The sequence below is a fragment of the Pezoporus occidentalis genome, unplaced genomic scaffold (assembly GCF_034315485.1).
Source record: "Pezoporus occidentalis ecotype Australia unplaced genomic scaffold, CSIRO_AGI_Poc_V1 ctg8, whole genome shotgun sequence".
NCBI lineage: Eukaryota > Metazoa > Chordata > Aves > Psittaciformes > Psittacidae > Pezoporus > Pezoporus occidentalis.
Genome location: NW_026916158.1, coordinates 9,328,542 through 9,347,636, shown reverse-complemented (window position 1 = coordinate 9,347,636; position 19,095 = coordinate 9,328,542). Strand labels below are relative to the sequence as shown.

The following is a 19,095-nucleotide window of genomic DNA, read 5'->3' as shown; positions in this document are numbered from 1 at the left end:
CCCTTGTTAACATTACTATCACAGGTACTTGTTAATTATCAATTAATAATTAATGAAAATATAAAAATTAATTTATATTAAAGCTTGTTTTTGTTTCCATCCTGTACAGCCTTGTGTGAGGTTGCTCTTTAAGGTACATTGATGTCATAGTCTAAACCTGTATCCTGGCCTTGCTGGGCTGGTACACAGAACTTCTTTCATCTCTCACATGCTTTTTCACCATGCATGGAGACATTTCTTGGAACTGTTGTTTTTTTCCATATTGTAATTGTCCAGAGCTATGCAGGGAATGCTTTCCCAGAGGTATTCTCTCCAGAGTCACAGAAATTTCTCTCTCTTTGACACTTGAGCTTGGAAATTCCCACTTGGGTAGAGGCAGCTAACCCAGGACATGCAGTCACCAGGGAACAGGCAGAATCTTCAAGGCCACAGGAGCTGCCATGAGCCAGGCTTTGTTCAGAGGCACTGTGGAAAGAGGAGCACTGTTCAAACTGGGAGAGCATGGGTGTTATCTGCTATGGCATTAACAACAGGGCAGAGTAACAGGGTGGAGTTGCTGGTAATCTGAGCTGCAGTGCATAGCCCAAATAATTGATATTAGCTAAGGATTAAAAGATGGGGTGGATATTCTTACACAGGGTAGATGAGGAGTGGTGCCAGTGCTGCTGGAAATGGTGCTGTGGATGTTTTTATTGCAACCTGGAGCCTTGCAGGCAGCCGGATACAGCATCTCTGTGCTGGTTGGTGTCCTCCTGGAAAGCCACTCCTGACTGCCTTTCCTGCCTTTGGGAGCTCATGCTATGGGCCCTTTGCATCTGTTGCCTGCTTCTAACAGTGCTACTGAGGTAGCAGCAAATTCTTCAGGTAATCTGTTAAGATTTTCCTGTTATGTAAAGCTTATGTAGTGGGTGTCTTTCTGTCCAGATGTCAAAAAGTCTGGCACAAAAGGGAGTCACACCAATTCTTCAGTGACCCATTTTCAGATGTGATGCTCACATCTGTATTACTCCAATTTTATGCCAGTATTGTGCCAGCATAATGTTGGTGATCTCACTAAATATAAGATTCAAATTCTGCATGCTCCAGAGTGCTTGGTATTGCCCAAGATTAAAAGTAAACTCAGACGTAAATGGTTTGTGTCATCATCAACATGCTCATGTTCCAACTGCCCTGGGAAAACAGGGTAAGTGACACACAGATGTTTAATTGTAAATTAAGGTCTTTAGTAAAGCTTGTATACTTCTCACTCTTCTAGACCAAATACTTGCTACTGATGTAGCTAGTAATATTCTGTTCTTGGTTTCCTCTTTTTTGTTTTTGTGGTATTGTTTTTTTTCCATGGGTAGCTCTAGCTAGTTCAGTAAACACTGGGCTTTGGAGAAACAAGCTGCTTTTTGGGGAATGCTTTTGTTGGTAGATCTTTTTCATGATACAAACAGGCTTCATTTCAAAGTCTCTTGTGTGCAGTTAAGACTTCATTAGCTGTTCCTGGGGTCAGCTGACAAATTGAGGCTAGTTTACAGTGCATCATGCAGTATAAGGAAGCACTGGTTGAAATAAAAGAAACACAAGCCCTCGCTGTCTCCCTCCTAGCTCAAATGAGACCCCAGTGCTTCATGATTCCCGTGCCCTTAAATTCACAGGCACGACTTGCCCGACGAAGCTATACTTTAACCAAAAGCTGCAAACTGGCTTATCTTCAGTCTGCTGCTGAAATGGTTTTGTCCTGGTTAAACTGTGTTTGCCATCTAGTGGCAGCACCCTGCAGTAGAGCATCCTCCTCCGATGCGCAGGGCAGGGGATTGCCAGTACCCCAGGGCGCCTGGAAAGCGCTGGCAGAGCAGATGCGTCTAGCTTTTGTCAGCAAAGAAAACCCAAAGGTGGGCTTTAAGAAAAGCCCCAAGCAGTGCCACAATTGCAGCCTTTGTTCTGAATCAGATCATGGTTATAGAGTACGGCTTAGTCTGGAGGAAATCTGGGAATGAGTTTTGCGGGTTGTGATGTATTAGTGATATACTTGCCTTCCTTGAGTGATAAATGTTTTTCTTGTGCCCTGAGCTTCTTCCAGCCTTTGTGATGTTTCTGGCTTCTAAAAACCAGGATGAAGTGAGAACATCATGTTAGATTTCGGTTTTCTGCCTGTGATAGCTTTGTAATCTTAGGCAGTTATACACACCAGTTTCAAGCAGTATTGCCGTGACTGGGCTACCGGGTGCTCAAATGAGTGACAGACATGATCTGTAAAACAATCACTATGCCCTTGAACTCTGGTGAAAATGCGTTTCTCTTCCTTTAGCTTCTTTTGCTATCTGCTTCTCCTCCTGGCAGCCTGAACACGCACTGAAGTACTGCTGGCAGGTGATGAAGATATGTAACTGGAAATACACTTCATACTTTTTTGCTCTCTTAAAATTTGCATAGTAGCTGTGGATGAAAACCAAGTTGGTTAGTGCAAGGAAAGTGAAAACAGGAGGCCTTCACCTTGCAGGAAGCTGTAATATTTACAGGCTAATATTCCCCCATACTCTCTTTTCAGGGAAAACAAGCGTTTCCGAGTGTACGTGGTGATCCCGCTGCTGCCTGGGTTTGAAGGAGACATCTCGACTGGTGGGGGGAGTGCGCTGCAGGCCATAATGCACTTCAACTACAGGTACTGCAGGCAGCCCTGCTGCAGGCAGGCTGTCAGAGACCTCCCTCGTCACCTCTGCTTGCTGCAGGTGGTGCCCAAGGCTCCAGCCACCATCCATCCACGCAGCATCACACTAGATGCTGTCCCCATGTACACAGTGTTTGGAAAAGCAGAAAACTATAGCTTTCATTTAGTACTTATAGCTCATGCATTTGCCAGCCTTAGGGTTCGCATCAGGAGGTGAGGCAATGCTAGCTGAGTTGGGGAAGTGCGGTGGGTAAAACCCAGCGCTTTCTGCAGGCAAACACCCTCACAGATCTGGGGAAATCCCACTCTGCCCTGGCACAATGGGTTCCCCAATCCTTTACACAAACCCACCAATTCCTGACTCTCAGTTACTGTCCATGTGTGGCATAACATTTTCATTTTAGCTCATCAGACCAGGACCTCTTCATCTCTGAGCTCTTTACCCTCCCACTCTACAGTCATGCTCTCCTGTAGGCACTTCCCATGGTGCTTGCTACAGTTCCTTCTGGCAGCATCCCCATCACCACTGGAGCCAGAATGGAGCTTGCAGTTCTGTAGGTTCCTTAGGCAGGCTTTGTCTCCAAATCTGCCTTTTTGGCCAATACTTTGCCTGGCTCTGCTAGCAACAGCATATTCCCCAATGTCATTCCCCTGCTCCAGCATGGATGTGTCTGAGGGACTCATGCACGCCTAGTTGCAAGCCTCATGGGAAGGAATGAGACACAGTGGTGCCAGGTAGCCCTGTGCTAGAAATGGGCTGTAGAGAAAGGCAAAATGGTCCAAGGCAAGATGGTTTTACTGGAAAGCTTCTGTGTTATGGTATGTCTGTGGAGACAGAAGAAATCTTCCTTGTGCAGTAGGATCCCTGCAGACCAGCAGACATCCAGAAGGATGAGTGGGACAGGAGACACAAGCAGAAGGAAAGCAGCATGTCTCTCTAATTAGGCCCTTTTGCCTCAGCTTTCTTCTGCAAGGGCAGCCACAAGTCTTGAGAAATTGCCCATGGGTTGGGCTCTTTTGAATGAGATGCAGGCTGTGGCTTTTCCAGCCCAGCCATACTCATGCAAACTCCCTGACCTGGTGTTCTGCACATGTTATTTTCTTAATGCAATTTCACATCCAGACCTGTGGCACAGACAGTAGCAGCCCTGTTTGTAAGACATTTATCATCGAGGTGTGCTCTAGAAAGCAAAAATGCTCCCCAGCTCCTGTGCAGATTGGTACGAGCTCTTACAGGAAATGAGCAGTCCATGATACATCAACAGTCATTCAGGGAAAATGTGTGTTCTGGAAGCACCGTGTTTCTTCTGCTTGCACAGGGTATTTAAGAGGCATCTGTGTTTGTGATTTACCTTGCCTGGTTCTGCTTCAGCATATGCTGTTGCCTTGAGTCACGGTGGTGCTGACGGCTGCCTACCTTCTTTCCAGGACCATGTGCCGAGGAGAAAACTCAATCCTGGGCCAGTTGAAGACAGAGGGTAAGAACTTTATTTTTCTCCTCTATGTTTTTTAGTCTTGGGATGCTGCTGTTCAGTGTCTATGTCTATGACACATAAATCAGATTCTCCAGCTTCTTATTAACATGGCTTGCTGTGACTGGGGCATCTCATAGCGTCATGTGCTATGGGCTCATGGGGCTGGTGAATGACCTCCCTCTGCTGTTATCCCATGGCAAGGTCTTTTGGAACATGCAAGCTGTGGCCAGTTGTCAGACTTCATGCTTGGATGCAGCCCTGATCTGGAGGAGGGGAGGACCCCAGGGAGAAGACAGCAGAGGTTGCAGCTGCTCAGGATCATGTTGTTTGAAAAATGTCCTGGGGGCCTGCTTTTGGGAGTGACAAGCCTTCAGCCTCCCCTGTGAATCCCACCCTGCGTGTGTTTCTGTCAGTTGTCAAACACAAAGAGGGAAAACCTGCCTAAGCAGGATGCTGTTTCTGAGCTGCTTCCTTGCTGTGAGGGTGCCAGCTTGAAATCAGAGCACTATGAAAACCTATATGTCACAAATACCAGGGGTGTACATAATGCCTCATTCCTTCTGGGTGTTTGCATACATCTGAACTGCAGAGAAGTACATTAGGACATATTTCCATACTGTGCATGGACAAAACACCTGCTTCCAGCTTCCTTTCTGCAGCATTTGCAGAAGGGCAGTCGCATGGTCCAGTTATTTTAAGACATTTGGATCAATTGTGAGGACTTGGCATGCTGCACAAGGGAGATCGGGGGTCATTTCTTGCCATAGTGGAAGTATTCAAGCAGGCAGTGGATCAGAGCAGCGCAGGAAGCCCACAGGCAGCTTGTAAAGTCTATTTATGAACTAATTTCCATTATCTGTTTCTTATTTAAGTCAAAAGTGAATTGTTATTTATATGGGTCTTTTATCTTTCTTCTCTTTTCCACCTTCCTCATCCCTCATCTTGTTTAATTTTCAGTTGGAGATAAGTGGATAAACTACATATCGTTCTGTGGACTTCGAACATATGCTGAGTTGGAAGGAAAACTAGTCACAGAGCTCATCTATGTTCACAGCAAGCTGCTTATTGCTGATGACAACACAGTTATAATCGGTGAGCAGGGGGCCTGTGGGAGGGGTTTGGAACACTCAGTTATATCTGCATTAGACCCTTCGTTTCTCTGCCCCGTAATCAGTGCAGGCTGTGGTGCTGTGTGCTTTTCTATGCTGTGATTTCTTTCTTGTGAAATATTTTGTTGTTTAAAAAAACAACCCAAAGCCCAGATGCGTAAGTTCATCAGGAAGGTAGGTAGGAGGGAGGAAAGGATCTGTGGGACTGTCATTTAATTTGTTTTTGTAAAATGGTTTTGAATCTCAGTGTAACAGTGAAGAGAATCCCAGTGCAGGGAATATTGTCCATCTGTCTTGTATCAAACTGCTCTAACAGGAAGACTTTTTAGACTTGTCATCTGTTCCTTAAAGAACAGAATGTGCCGTAAAACTTGGAAGCTTTGGGCAACATGTGTCATTTATCAGCTCCATTTCCTAAGAATGGCGAAATATGTTATAACAAGTAATAGATAACATTTCATCCATTTTCTCTTTTTTTACCCTATTTATTATGAGACCATGCAGCAAAGACAAGAGACTTCAGGCTCAGAGCTCTATATCACAGCAGAAAAGCAGTTTTTTGGCCTGTTCCTTTGAAGAAACCTTTTTTTATCTGCTGTGTCAGCAACAGGAACTTTGCCAAAAAATAATTTAATACCAGATTTTGTAGGACTCAGAATACTTCCTTCCTTCAATGCAGCAGTTCAGCTGTAGTCTCGGATGACCTGTGGTTAGGTCTGCTCCTCCGTTGTTGCGGGGTCAGGTCTCATCTCCGGTACACAGAGCAGCTCAGAAGTGGTTTCAGTGTTGCAGCAGGAGCAGTGGCTTTGCAACTGTGATCTGGGAGAGGGAGCTGAGACAGGTCTTCTGCTTTCTGTACCTATAAGCCTGAGGATGGATTTTTATGCAACATTTGCATCTGTGCCAGCTGATGAGAAGATGGGGAGGCAGTGTCATCCCTTTAACACTCATGAAAGACTGTGCATGGAAATAAAATGCTAATGGGACCACTGTGCAAGAGAGAGGCTCAGCTCATTTTTCCTCTGGGAGGGGTGAAGTCCTCTTGAGTCAGTTCAGTCACTGGGAAGGCTAAATGGCTACCTAGTGCCTGAGGGTCTCTTCTAGAGCTGGGGGCTGTTTGGTCATTTCTGTGGGTTAATGACCTGATGACTCCTATTGCTGGCTGCATCTTGTGGTTCCTTTGGAGCCAGCAAGTGCTGTGGTGTCCCCAGTCCCTTTCTTTCTGATGGTTACATGAGACGCAGAAACTGGTTTGGGTATAAAGCCTCACCTGTTCTTGAGCAATGCTATGGGTGTCAGGTCCTGCAAGGGGAGCTCTCGGCACTGTGCAGAGTCAGGGCTGGAGCCACCACGCGGGGCCAAGTACATACAAACCTTTACATGAGCATGGTGATGCATTCTGGAGAGGGACACCCCCCCCCCCAAAAGGCATGGGCAGAGCCATGCAGTAGAAATGCAACAGAACAAATGTCTGCTGCCCTCCAGCAGCACTGGGGACAGAAGTGGTTGTTTCTCAAGGTGTGAGCCAGGAACTGTGCACAGGACACCCATGGGTCTCCAGCACTGGGGAAGGGGGCCCCTTTGCAACCCTCTGGAAAGCACACCTCCACTTCCTGGCATTTGGGTCTTGCACAGCATGCGGTAGCAAGCACAGGGCAAGGAGTAGAGAAGAAACATCTCTTGTAGTGTGAAAGTCCTGCAGAGTCCTGGGGTGTTCTGCTGCCTTGCTGCATCAGCAGGGATGGTGCCTGAGTTCTTGTGTCTGCAGACACAAACTGTGGTCCTGGCAGGACAGGAGGCTGCCTTTGCAGATGTGCAGCCCACAGCAAGGAGATGACCTTCACAAATGAAAATGAAAAGCTTCCTTTCTTTACATTACTAAGGATGAGAGCAGATTTATCCATGAAGCCCATCCTGTGTCAGGTAACCTAGTATCCAAACCAAATGCAGTTAAGCCCTTTGAAAGCTGTGGCATCCTTCAGCAAAAGTATCTGGGAAGTTTCAGAGAGAGTAAACGTTTAAAAACGAGGGCCCGAGCTTGACTATGATTTAATCTTCTTTCAAACCTGGAGCATTTGAAGCCTGCAAAAATTAGTTGGAGGTTTTTCCCCTTCCCCAAATCCTGGCTCTCAAGGTCTGTGTTTCCACAAGGAAGACCTCTAGTGAGGGCTTTACCTAGTGAAGCCATAGATGGTCCCCCATGGAGACAAGAGATGCAAAGGGTGGTGATGAAGGGTGTGCAGGAGCATCCCATGCAGCTGTGGTGCCTTACCGGTGCTCTATTCTCCCCCTTGCCAGGCTCTGCCAACATCAATGACCGCAGCATGCTGGGAAAGAGGGACAGCGAGATGGCCATCATCGTGCAGGACACTGAGACCGTCCCCTCTGTGATGGATGGGGAAGACTACAGCGCTGGGAAGTTTGCCCAGTCCCTCCGGCTGCGGTGCTTCAGGTGGGATGCACAGGGCTGGCAGTGAGCAGCATGCAGGCAAGGCTTGCTCAGGCTTTTGCCTGCCAGTAGCCTTTCAGACAAAAAGAGTTGCTGCCTGCTCAGGTTTAGCATTGCCTGCCCTGGATTTAGCCCGATCTTCTGCTGCTGTTTCATTGGGGTTTCTTTTTTAGCTTCTCCCTCCCCATTTTCCATCTGGACAATTATTGCCCAGGAAAAGAAGTAGAAAATTGAGCAGCATTACAGCTGACAGACTATTGCCAGGGACAGGAGCAGGAGACTGCTGGGAGCACACAGGGTTTGGCAAGTCCCAAGGAAATTTTTCATCTCCTAGCATTTCTCAAGAGGGGGAATACCCAGTGCTTGAGCTTCCATGAGCATCAATTGCTTTATCTTCTCAGGGTTGTCCTTGGCGGCTCTGATCTCAGTCCGGAACACCAGGATCCTGTGTGTGACAGATTTTTCAAGGAGGTGTGGATTTCTACAGCAGCTCGCAATGCCACCATCTTTGATAAGGTGAGGAACAGAACATGATGCCTTTCCCTTCTCTCCTTCCCATGCAGCAGCAGCAGATGCCAATGGGAGAAGCAGCACAGGGAGAGCAAGTGCAGCAGGTCCAGCTCCTGGGGTGGGACCTTCAGAGGTGTTTTCAAGGAATGAGTAGTGTCAGATGGAAGAGCTGTGAACAAGGCACTGGAGTTTGTGCATCCTTGAAATGTGGCAGCAGCCCAAGAAGGCAGCAGTTCTGATTTCTCCTTTTACTTATATCAGCTGTAGTTCCAGTGAGTGGCTGTGGTGTACTTACTGCTTCTACTTGGCATAACTGGAGTAGAAGCAAATTTTACTTCTGTTTTTTAATGAGCTTTTGCAGTGATAAGAAAAAGCCCTGGAGCTTCCCCTCTGCCTGCTCCAGCCGTATCACAGATAGGCACATGCGTCTTCCCTCCATGTTCTCCAGGCTCTTAATTAAGTCACTACCATCCCAGGGAATTTGTATTAGATGTTTTGGTCCTTCTCAGGAGCTCTGCATTGCAGTATTTCCCCTGCACTGACATACCATTTTCTGTTTTGATCAGGTTTTTCGATGCCTTCCCAGTGATCAGGTGAATAATTTAACCCAACTGCGTGATTTCATCAACAAGCCCAAATTAGCAAATGATGATCCTGCAAAAGCAGCAGAAGAATTGAAAAAGATTCGTGGGTTTTTAGTACAATTCCCCTTTCGTTTTCTGGAGGAAGAGTACTTGCTTCCCTCCGTTGGAACAAAGGAGTCCATGGTACCCATGGAGGTTTGGACTTAAGAAGACTGCTTTATGTTTTAAACTCTGGTTCTCTAGAGACAAGTTGTTGAACATTACAGGATTTTGGAAAGCCTTTTATTGCTGAGGGAGGTGACAGATCTCCACCAAGCTAACGTGCCCTTCTTAAGGATTTTGGTGGAGGAACTCAAAGCAAGTCAACACTAGCAAAGGAGAGGAGCAGAAAGACTTAGAAATCATGGCAGATGAGACGTTTAACCTCTGAAGGAGTTACTTCTTATGGCATGTTCTGAGTGCCTAAAGGATGCAGGCCACTTCCTAGGATAAGAAACAAATCCCAGTTGCTGTTGTTACTACTGCCAGCTGTATACTGTGGTTGCATACGTACTGTGATTGTGCTGTGGCTGTGCAGGAATGATGGGCTGCATGTGCTTCTAAGGCTTTCGGGTATCTGCGCCTTGGCTTGCTGGAGTCCCCCATCTTGCCCCTTTCATATGCCGTCAGAGCATGTCATACAACTCTGATGCTGTCAGGAAGTGCTGTTTGGTGCTGCCTTGGGCTGTCCTACCACTTGCAGGTGTTTCACTTCTTAAATGGAAATGGACTAAGAATCTTGTATCAGAATCAGCATTTCAGTCTTTCCTCCCCTTTGGGGGGAAAACCCCAAATGTTTCTATCACAGCTACAGCAATCAGCAGTCCTCACGTGCAGTGCATGGCACTGCCTAGGTCTTGGTAAAAGGCAGCCTCAATGGAGCTGGAGTTGCTGAAAATCACCAGAGTTTGCTGGCCTTTGCAGGCATGTAATACATCAGTTTGTTGAGACTGAGTGTGAATGCTTTCTCCAGGAGAGGATCAAGGTTTAAACTCAAGCCTTAGATCATCTCTGGAGCTTAAAGAGAGCGAGCCACTGCCTGTAATGGGACAGAAACTCGAAACTCAGCATGGGCCGAACAAAGCTCTGTGCTCTGCATCCTCCATTCATGCATTTAATTTGCAGTACATAGATAGGCTTTTCTTTCCATCCCTTTCTTCCCTTTTAAGGAAGAGAAAGGCCATTAAGCTAGAGCTGATGCCATGCTCAAACTGAGCAGACGTGTTGCTTCGTAGGTGGGATGTATATATGGGGGAAGGGAAGCAGTTAGCAAAGCCTTTGCTGTGGTCTACTTTGTTATTAGACCAGCCACAATCTTTGAGCTCAGCCATGCAGGATGTGTCTTCCTAAGCACAGGGAAAACTCGGCATGCCCATCCCTGTTTTCCATTTCTATAAGACAATTTCCAAACCTATATTTTGCATCTCGCCGTGCAGCGAAGCAGCAATTTCACTCGGCATCCCTAGGCAAAACGCCGCCACTCAGGACCTCACGTGGTGGGTGCTGTCCTGGGTCTTTGCTCTACCTGCAGTGAGCCATGTCTCACAATTTCATGTCCAGCTCCAACTGCAATCCCAGGAGAGGTGTTCCTTGGCAGTCAGCAGTGCCATGTCAAACACTAAGAGACTGGACTGTTAGAAATGCCTAGTGAAGAGTCGTACCTGGAAAAGTGGGAGGCTGAGCTCCTCGGCTGCTGTGGTGTATGGGGGAAACCCTTTGCTAGCTGCATTTAACCCTGTGCCCAACAATCCTTAGTCAAAAGACCAGGTGAACTATTTAATTCACAAGCAAGTTTGGTTTTATCTCTCCTGCCTCTTCTATGGTCTTACTCATTTTTTTAACTGGAAAAGAATCACACCAGTTGCCTAGCTATTCCTAAAACACAGCTGGCACATTTTAGCTGATTGCCTTTGGTGTCTTCAGATGTGTAAATAGGAACCAGATAATTCTGTACCTACTGCATCACCCAAGTAAGTAACAACTCCAGGCATTCTTCCAGCCCTTTCCTACAGTTCCCACTGTTTTACACTTATGTTTTGTAGATACAGTTGCATATTACACTCCTTTCTGGTCGGTTCATCTGTGGTCTGGCTAGCGTGATGGAAGTGCATGCGCAGCATTTTATGTGGTGATCTTTGGTCCAGGGGTTGGTGCTTTTAGCTAGTGCCCTGTTAGCAGATAAGTAGGTTCCCTTGAGTTTTGATTTTTCCCTTAAAAATTGACCTGGGGTCACCCCCTGCAGAACCAGAGCAATATGTGCTCCAACCATTTGCAATCAAGAAAGATCAAAGTTCTCTTGTAATTTTACATCAGTGCAAGTTCAGAGCTTTCCTCTCCTGATATGTTTTTAGCTGTTTTAGTTTGAACAAAGCTGCTAACTTGAAACAATTACAGCCTGTCAAAGAATCATTGTAAGTCACACAGATCTGTATTCATAGTTGAAAAGGAAGCATTCAACCCTGCCACCCCTACATGTGAACCTTGAAGTGCAAGACTCCTGTCATCTTCTAAGTGCTCTTATTGTCTCCATCCTCATATTAGCAAAGACTTTTGTAAGTGTTAAATTATCCTTATATTGTCTCTTAAAGTGGTAGGTAGATAACTACTGGGGCTTCATAACTCCAGTGGCATTAAGTCCCCTTCTGCCAGGCTCCTTTGGGGAAAAAAACACCCAAGTTCTGCAACACTCCACCCACAGCATGATGGATGCTGGTCCCAAGCAACAGGGCAGAGCCATGGAGGAGAGGTTTAATTGGCTGATTATGTATGAAAAGGTGCTAATTAAGGTTTTTTGTTATTAAAATAGCAGACAAGCCTCACATTGGCTCTGTGTCCAGAAGGAGGTTTCCCTCCGTGGGAACAGAGGAGTTGTACTGAACATCCATGTGTTGGTGCTAAATTCCAGATACCAAGAATTTAGTAATGTTCCAATGCTGGCAAGGTGTGCAAGGCAGCCTTGGCACAGTGCAGAGAGCCTGGCATCCCCCAGGGCTCAAGGGGCCACTGAAGCCCCCCATGGTTGTGGCATTGCTCACCTCAAACAAATGCTGGGGCTAGAGCCATTTCCAGTGAAGGCACGCTTGTTTGCACACATAGGCTGTGCTGTGCAAAGCTGGCTCCTTGCATCCTGTCAGCTAGAGGTTTACTTCTTATATTAAGAAGCCTGTGAGATTGAGCGCCTTGACAGGGTTAATTTCTGCACCTAAACAATCGCTACTACTTAGTCTGTAATACCAGTGTGGGTTTAATACCTTCAAGCTGGAGAGGATCGCTCGCAAATATACAGTACTGTAACAAGCAATGTGGTTTCAAGCACTAGCAAACCCAGGAACATGAACTGTTTCTTGTGGCATTTGTTTGTTAGATCTATAGGAAATGAGAACTTCTCCCAGGCTCAGTCTTTATTTTGTAGTTCAACCTGAGTAGACCACCTCCCTCATAACCTCCTTTTAATTTATTCCTTAACACATGCCACTTTGAGAACTCATACTCCTTGTCTTTTTAATAGTCTGATATTTTAAAATGTGTTTTGTTGTACAGCTGCTGGACTGGGTAAGTGTTCCACTGCAAAGTTAGTGGATGGTTTAAAAAACAAGGGATAAAATATCATCATATGTTAGAACTTCACTGGAAAATGATTTGCAGAAAGACTACTCTAGTGCTCCATGGCAGATGCTAAGCGCTCAGCTCAGTTTCTGGTCTCTTGGTCTCAGTTTGTCACTTGACTTGATGTGAGCTTGGCTAGATTAAACCTGAAATGCTCCATTTTCATTTCTTTTGATGAGGTTTCAGAACGTAGTTTTGCAATCCTGGTGCTGTCCCTCAGGGGAGACCTCAGTGTAGGTTTTGCCTCACTGGGACCCTGATATTAATAACTTACAATATCTTTTTTCCTTCCAAGGAAACACCCATGTACAATCAAGCTCGGATGTGGTTTTCTATTTTTATTTTAATGTAACAAGTCCTTTGTGCATTGCGTTTGTGGAACATTGAAATAAAAGTCTGAATGGTCCTTTAGGTTAATGCCGTCTCCTTCTCCTGCCGAATGTAAAGACCCAAATCCCTGCTGGTCTAAACTGACACACGTCCATCGGCTGCAGAGCTGCTGCAGTGGTTTTCTGGCAGAAAAGACTTGGTCTGTAGAGTGCAGTGGTGGCCAAGGTGAGGAGAGCAAGTGGGCTCCAGACCAGGTACAGGAGCAGAGGTTGGCCTGCAAGATGGGAATACACTCACATTTTGTGGCTTGAAACCAGCAACACCTTCTGTGCAGCTGAGGTACTGCTGAAAGCAGGAGCTTTGCAGAATCGAGCCTTGAACCAGGAGTGTAACACCATAGCAGTGAATCAAATTAAGCATGCAAAACTAAGGTATATCAAAGTGGAACAGACCCGCAGACTATCCATCGACCACTGAATGCCATGATCCTCTTGGAATTTCTTTTCTTTCCCTTATTTTTTTTTTAATTTCCTTCCCTGTTTCCTTGTTATATCTTCCAGTATTTGTGATTATTCTATTTTTCCCTCCCAGTATGTTTTCCTAAAATCTCCTCCATGTAAACAATTCCAACTTACCTCTTTCCTGACACATGGGAAATGGCAAAAATGTCAAAAGTCACAGTTCTGGGAATTGTTGGGATTGGATTTTTTTTCTAAATCATGTGTCTAGCTAAACTAATCAACAAAAAAGGATCTTCCACTTCAGATATGTCTCTGTGCGTCTCTACCTTCCAAGAGTGCGGTTGTGAACACTGAATATTCCTTCTGTGAAGGCTGCTGGAATTGAGTTTTGTGTCCTTGTTTCTGCTAACAATTGCTTTTCTTTCCACTCCATTTGTATCTGGTAAATGAATGTGTATTAATGGACTGAAAATACAACTGATCATCATATCAAAATGTTTAGCCTTGCTCTCATTTCTGCTTGTTTTGGGGACTGTGGGCACATTCTGCCTGTGGGCCAAGTTCTGTATCTTGCACTAGCAGTGCTGTCTGAGCAGACAAGACGTGATGGAAAAGGAGTCAGAATTGCAATGAAAAGGGCAAGACTTGAGTCATTTGTCCTAGGAGAGAGAAATTGCTGGAATGAAACAGCACAGAAAGAGAAAATTGGACTTCTTTGATTTTTAAAATCCTGTTTTAAAGGAGTTTTAGTAATCCAAAAGCACTATAAAAGGCACAGAATTGTCTGTCTCCAAAACAGAATTAACTTGCCACTGTCCCCTTTAACTTTCAGTAAAGGTAATTCAGCATAGAGGAAAAAGCAGATTACTATTGTCCTCCAGGGTGAGAGAGATTAATAACGCATCAGTGGCATTTCCAAGCTCTCTTGCAAGCTGAAAACATATTAACTTCTGTGTTTCTTCGGTTTCTCATCTCCTTCCTCAAATGCCAAAGGGCTCTCCGCATCTTCAGAACTTCCAAATCCAATCTGTGCTCTTGATAAACACAATAAACCAAGATAACAGAGCTGGAGCTTCAGGGCAGGGGTGTGCTGGTAGAACTCGGGGAGCTGCTGATTGACACTGTCAGCTTCTGCTACCGCTCCGACATCTCACAGCTAATTACATGCTCACTGCGTCACACTCACGAGGACTTGCAAGGGGAGATAACAGCAACAGGAGGGATGCGGAGACCTGCCAGGCACTGCTGTGTGCAGAGAGGCCACTGGCAGCAGGACCAGTGAGAGGGTGACAGTTGTAGCAGAGGCAGGCATCCCTGGCTGTCTCCTGCTTGCTGGCATCACTTGGTTTTGATGCAAGCAGAGCAGGAGACCATAGCCTCTCAATGTAAGCTTATCTTGGTGTGAAATTAATGTGAAACTAGAAATGGTCCTGATCTAGAAAGTAGGTATCAGTTTGGAGAAAGGGTCCTTTCCATTTCTATGTAATGCTGGGGCTCAGCTTGAGGGCACTGTTGCTGCTTTTGCTGTGTTCCCTCTCCCATGCATAGGCATGCAGTGCTTTTACCAGGCACAACTTCATCCACATCCATCAGCCCATTAAAAACATAAGTGCACAGCAGCTTACAGGCTGTGTAGCTGGCACAAACCAGTGCGGGACCATGCTGCCTCTGGCCAAGGCAGAACTCCCTTTGACTTTTCTGTAGCCGAAGCACTCACTTGAACTACTTGCAAAGCCTCTAATTGGATGGCTCCTTGCTGAGCAGAGGTGCAGCCCACATGTACTCTGAACACAAAGTGCAATTCCTGATGTGTTTAATAAACCTGTTCTTTCCAGGAGGGATTTTTTTCAGCAAATTTTGTATGGAGGCTACTCCTACCTCCTACCACAGCTCAGCCTCTCTGTTGCTGATGTGTCCACAGGCATCCTTGTCAGAGGATAGAGAAATCCTCTCCTCCATGCCAGCACTGAGCACATGTACTCTTTGGGCCTTCATTAGCCATGCATTTATGCACTGAACTCTCAATAACATGTCAACTTTTTAGTGAGTGCCAGCCTTCTGCGTGTATGAAATTACTAATATGCTATAGTTGGTTTTGTACAGGAGGAAAGTAGGGAAGGAAAAAAGAAAGAAAAGGTTTTGTGAGACAGCTCTAAGGGCATGTGAAGAAACAGGTTTCTTATCACTGCTAAAAATCAATCTGTTTAAGTTTCTCTGCAATTGTGCCGGCCCTCCAGATTTTCAAGTACATCTCTGAAGCACTGATGCAGTGGAGCGAAGGTTTTAAGAGAGTAAGTCATAACTGCACTGAGTGAAATACTCCTTTTTTTTTCTTCATTGGAAAAATTAAAAGTGACAGTTTCAAAATTGGTTCCACTGCTTTGATTGATTACTCAGAATATTTAGCTCAAAATTATGATGGCAAGATTTTCTACTGAGGCTCATGGCTGGGATGGAAATTAATTTGGAGAGGAGGAGGGGAAGTCCTTAGAGAAGAAATTATTCTGCAAAGGAAACTGTTTATATCCAGGATCACTGATGAGTAATCTTTCCACATTCAGCCTGATCTCGATAATTAAACATCTTGTGAGTTCCCATTTGAGGACAAAGGAGAGGAGGTCAGGGAGATAATGTTATCATGGCTTCATAGGTTTCTATTACCTGGAGATTACTGGTGCTCAGCGAAAGCCAGGGAGCTGTCTGCCTGCTGCTCAGGAGCTGTGTGGTGCTCTGCTGATGGCCTGGCCATATAGTATGTTTAGAATCACAGAATGGTCTGGGTCAGAAAGGACCTTAAAACTCATCTAGTTCCATCCCCCTGCCATGGGCAGGGACACCTTCCACTAGACCAGGTTGCTCAAAGCCCTGTCCAATCTGGCCTTGAACAATGCCAGGAAAGGGCAGCCACAGCTTCTCTGGACAACCTGTGCCAGTGCTTCATCATCCTCACAGTAAAGAGCTTTTTCCTAATATCTGATCTAAATCTATGCTCTTTCAACCTGCCCTGGGCCAAAGGTTGTGCATTTAATGAGGTAGAAGAGCACTGGAGTCTTGCTGGGGCAGATGTGCTGGAAGTCACCCATTGGGGATGGAAGGTGAAGGATGCTGAGACACTGAAGATAGTGTGGGCACAAGAGAATTTCAGAGCTGGACCCATCTCTTCAGCTGGAGAAACCACCAGTCCAAGCTATACAGTGGTTACACCTGGGCTTTGATGCCCCTGGGTGCACCACTCTGTCCAGGCAGATGCCATCCCACCACCTTGGTCTGCACTTTCTTTTACCCTTGCCAGGTCTTTGTACACTCCCTTAAATTCCTGCAAAGGCACAGCTTAAAAGCAGACATATCATACGGATGAACCAGTGTCTCCAGACGGACAGCTGCTCTCTCACCCCAGGCTCTTCCTGTGATGGGAGAACCAGGACCAGCAGGGAAAGAGGGGACAGGCAGGCTAGGCTGTAACTCAGGGAGACATCGACTTTCCCGGCTCCCTCCTGCCCACAGCTTTGGAGGTCTGTCCTGCTCCTGGTGTGCTGCAATTGGCATTTATATGATTCCTCCAGCTTATCCCACAAAACAGGCAGAAAAGCATATTCTGTTCTCTTGGTTGCTTCCTTATTTCACTCTTTACCAACCAAACCTACAGTGAAGAACCCCCCAACCAAGTCCTTGCAAACTCACAGGCTGGAAAGGTCACATTGCACGTGCAAGACAGAAACAGAAAATGTGTCTTTCTGGAGAGGACTTGGGGTCTATTTGCCCAGCAGTTCTAGATTTTGACTCGACAGATGGGTTTGAGACTTCAGATTTGGGGCTTTTTTTTACATTTTAGGTTTTCATGTTTCAGATGTGCTTTCTCTTAAAATGGATACATGGTTTAGGAAATAAAACATAAAACACTGTAACTTCACAAATATAAACTAGATTCTGTATACGGACTTAATTTTAGGCATGTTTGAGGCTTTCTTTATACAGAAAAGACCCTTTTTGGCCAGTAGCAGATGTGGACCTGAGAAACTCCAGAAAGGAAGGCAGCTGTAGCCACAAGGTACAGACCAACACAGTACAGCCGTTGGAGGGTGTTTGTCCTCAGGTGTCTCATCTTCTATATAGCAAATCCCAGATGGACCCCATATATCTGTTGACTGTGTGTTGACCAGCACATACTGACTGGAAAGAGTATAGCAGATACTGGTAATAGAATTATGTTGCCTGAATGTAACCTGTGAATTTAATTACAGAAAGGAATTTAAGCTATGTTTCCTTGGGGCAACACTAAAGAGTGATTTCAATGATGGGTCACTTTTAGGTAACATTCAGCCTGATTCCTCTTGAGTCTGCCACAGCCAGAGGGAAAGTTGTTGCCCTGCCATGGTGAATCTAAGGATGTTGTGCCCAGGTGAGTGGAGGGATGTTGTGCCAGGGGCTGAGTGGTGTTAGGCTAAACTGAACTGCAGCCTATAGCCCACTAGGGACTGCGTGATGGGAGCGAAGTGTCCATCTCCACACATGCTAGGACTCCACTTCCAATTTGGGCTGAACCTGCCATCGTGACAACGTTGGCTGCAGCTGGAGATCCACTGGGGCCACGGAACCCTGCAAGGCAGGAGCTTGGAGGCCTTTTCGCTGGGCGCTGCTCCCTGGCTTTGTGGGAAGTCCCTGCTCCGCTTCTCTCTCCATCCAGCCTTTGCCTTCAGCACTGCCCATCTCCATCCCCTCCAGCACCAGGAGGGACAAGCTGGACGCCTGATGCCATTCGGCAGAGATGCACAAGGCTCAGCAGTGACACATCGCCAAGACGAGCTGGTGCACAGAGGTGGATTAAACTCCCCTGGGAAATCACTGCCGACGAGGTGCCTTTCACCTCACCCAAATCCTCCCTGAAACGAGGCAGGGCGGCTGTGGTCCTCTAGAGGGTGCTGCGGGCTCGACGTGCTCCCACACTGGCGATGAGTGCCCTCTTTATCGGGTGGCTACGAGCCTCACCCTGAGGTGCCGGGTTCTGCTGGGACCCGACGGCCACAGCACGTAGGGGCAGCACGTAATCCCATAGGGCTCCCTCCTCCACGGTGCTCCGACTCCAGCGGGAGCCTGGCCCATCCTGTCTCCGTGGGATGTAACCCCCGTGGGTTGCACCCCGAATTTCCCCTTGCTGGCTGCATCAAAGATGGGCTGCTGTGGGTGCTTGCAGGTCAGCACCTTCCCGTTTCCTCTGAACATGGTCATGCTGAGCCGTTTTAAAAATAAATACTATGTGTACCTTTCCTGTTTAGGCTTAAACACATTCACTGCCTAAATTGTTACTCCTAGAAGGCTGTATTAGCTCTCAATTGACTTGCTGCAATATATATCTCCACTTTGTTTCCTTGCAGACCATATCTGTATGACATCAATTGTACTGGCTAAGAATGCTTACAAACCTATTTCCTGCTGCAGGATGATCACATTATACACAGTTACACACTCTAGGAATTTCTCCTGAGATCCAGCTGGGTGCAGGCTAGAGTGGCGGAGGAACCGGAGCGTGTGTGGAATAGTGAATCATTCATTCAAACCTCCGCACTGACTTCAAGCTCTTGGGTTGTGCGAGCATGTGGTGAGCTGCACCAGCTTCTTATTATCCTAAAAAAAAAAAAAAGAAAGCCTGAATCATCTAAATCGTTCCAAATTCAGTTTCCACTGGGTCTACACGCTTTCTGTGTCTTGCCTTTTCATTACTATTATTTTTACCGTATCAGAAAGGCTTATGCAGAATTTATTCAAAATGTCTCAGCAGGAGAAGTCTTCCTGAGCAGTTTCAAACAGACTTTCTCAGCAGGAGCAAAATCCAGTTGTCTCTGTCCACCAGGTTACTGTCCTCAGAACAGACCAGTATT

General features: G+C 46.2%; 1 protein-coding gene across 3 annotated transcripts in view; it reads left to right on the top strand.

The window, feature by feature from the left end:
• The window catches only part of PLD1 (phospholipase D1), a 76,423-nt gene extending 62,709 nt beyond the window's left edge, over positions 1-13,714 (top strand). For all 3 annotated transcript variants that reach the window (XM_062603276.1, XM_062603278.1, XM_062603277.1), the window contains 6 exons: positions 2,537-2,650; positions 4,085-4,134; positions 5,089-5,223; positions 7,539-7,692; positions 8,091-8,205; positions 8,766-13,714. In XM_062603276.1, the coding sequence (XP_062459260.1) occupies positions 2,537-2,650; positions 4,085-4,134; positions 5,089-5,223; positions 7,539-7,692; positions 8,091-8,205; positions 8,766-8,990 (793 nt within the window). In that variant the 3' untranslated portion in view covers positions 8,991-13,714. The remainder of the gene's footprint in view (positions 1-2,536; positions 2,651-4,084; positions 4,135-5,088; positions 5,224-7,538; positions 7,693-8,090; positions 8,206-8,765) is intronic.
• Positions 13,715-19,095: the final 5,381 nt, after the last annotated feature.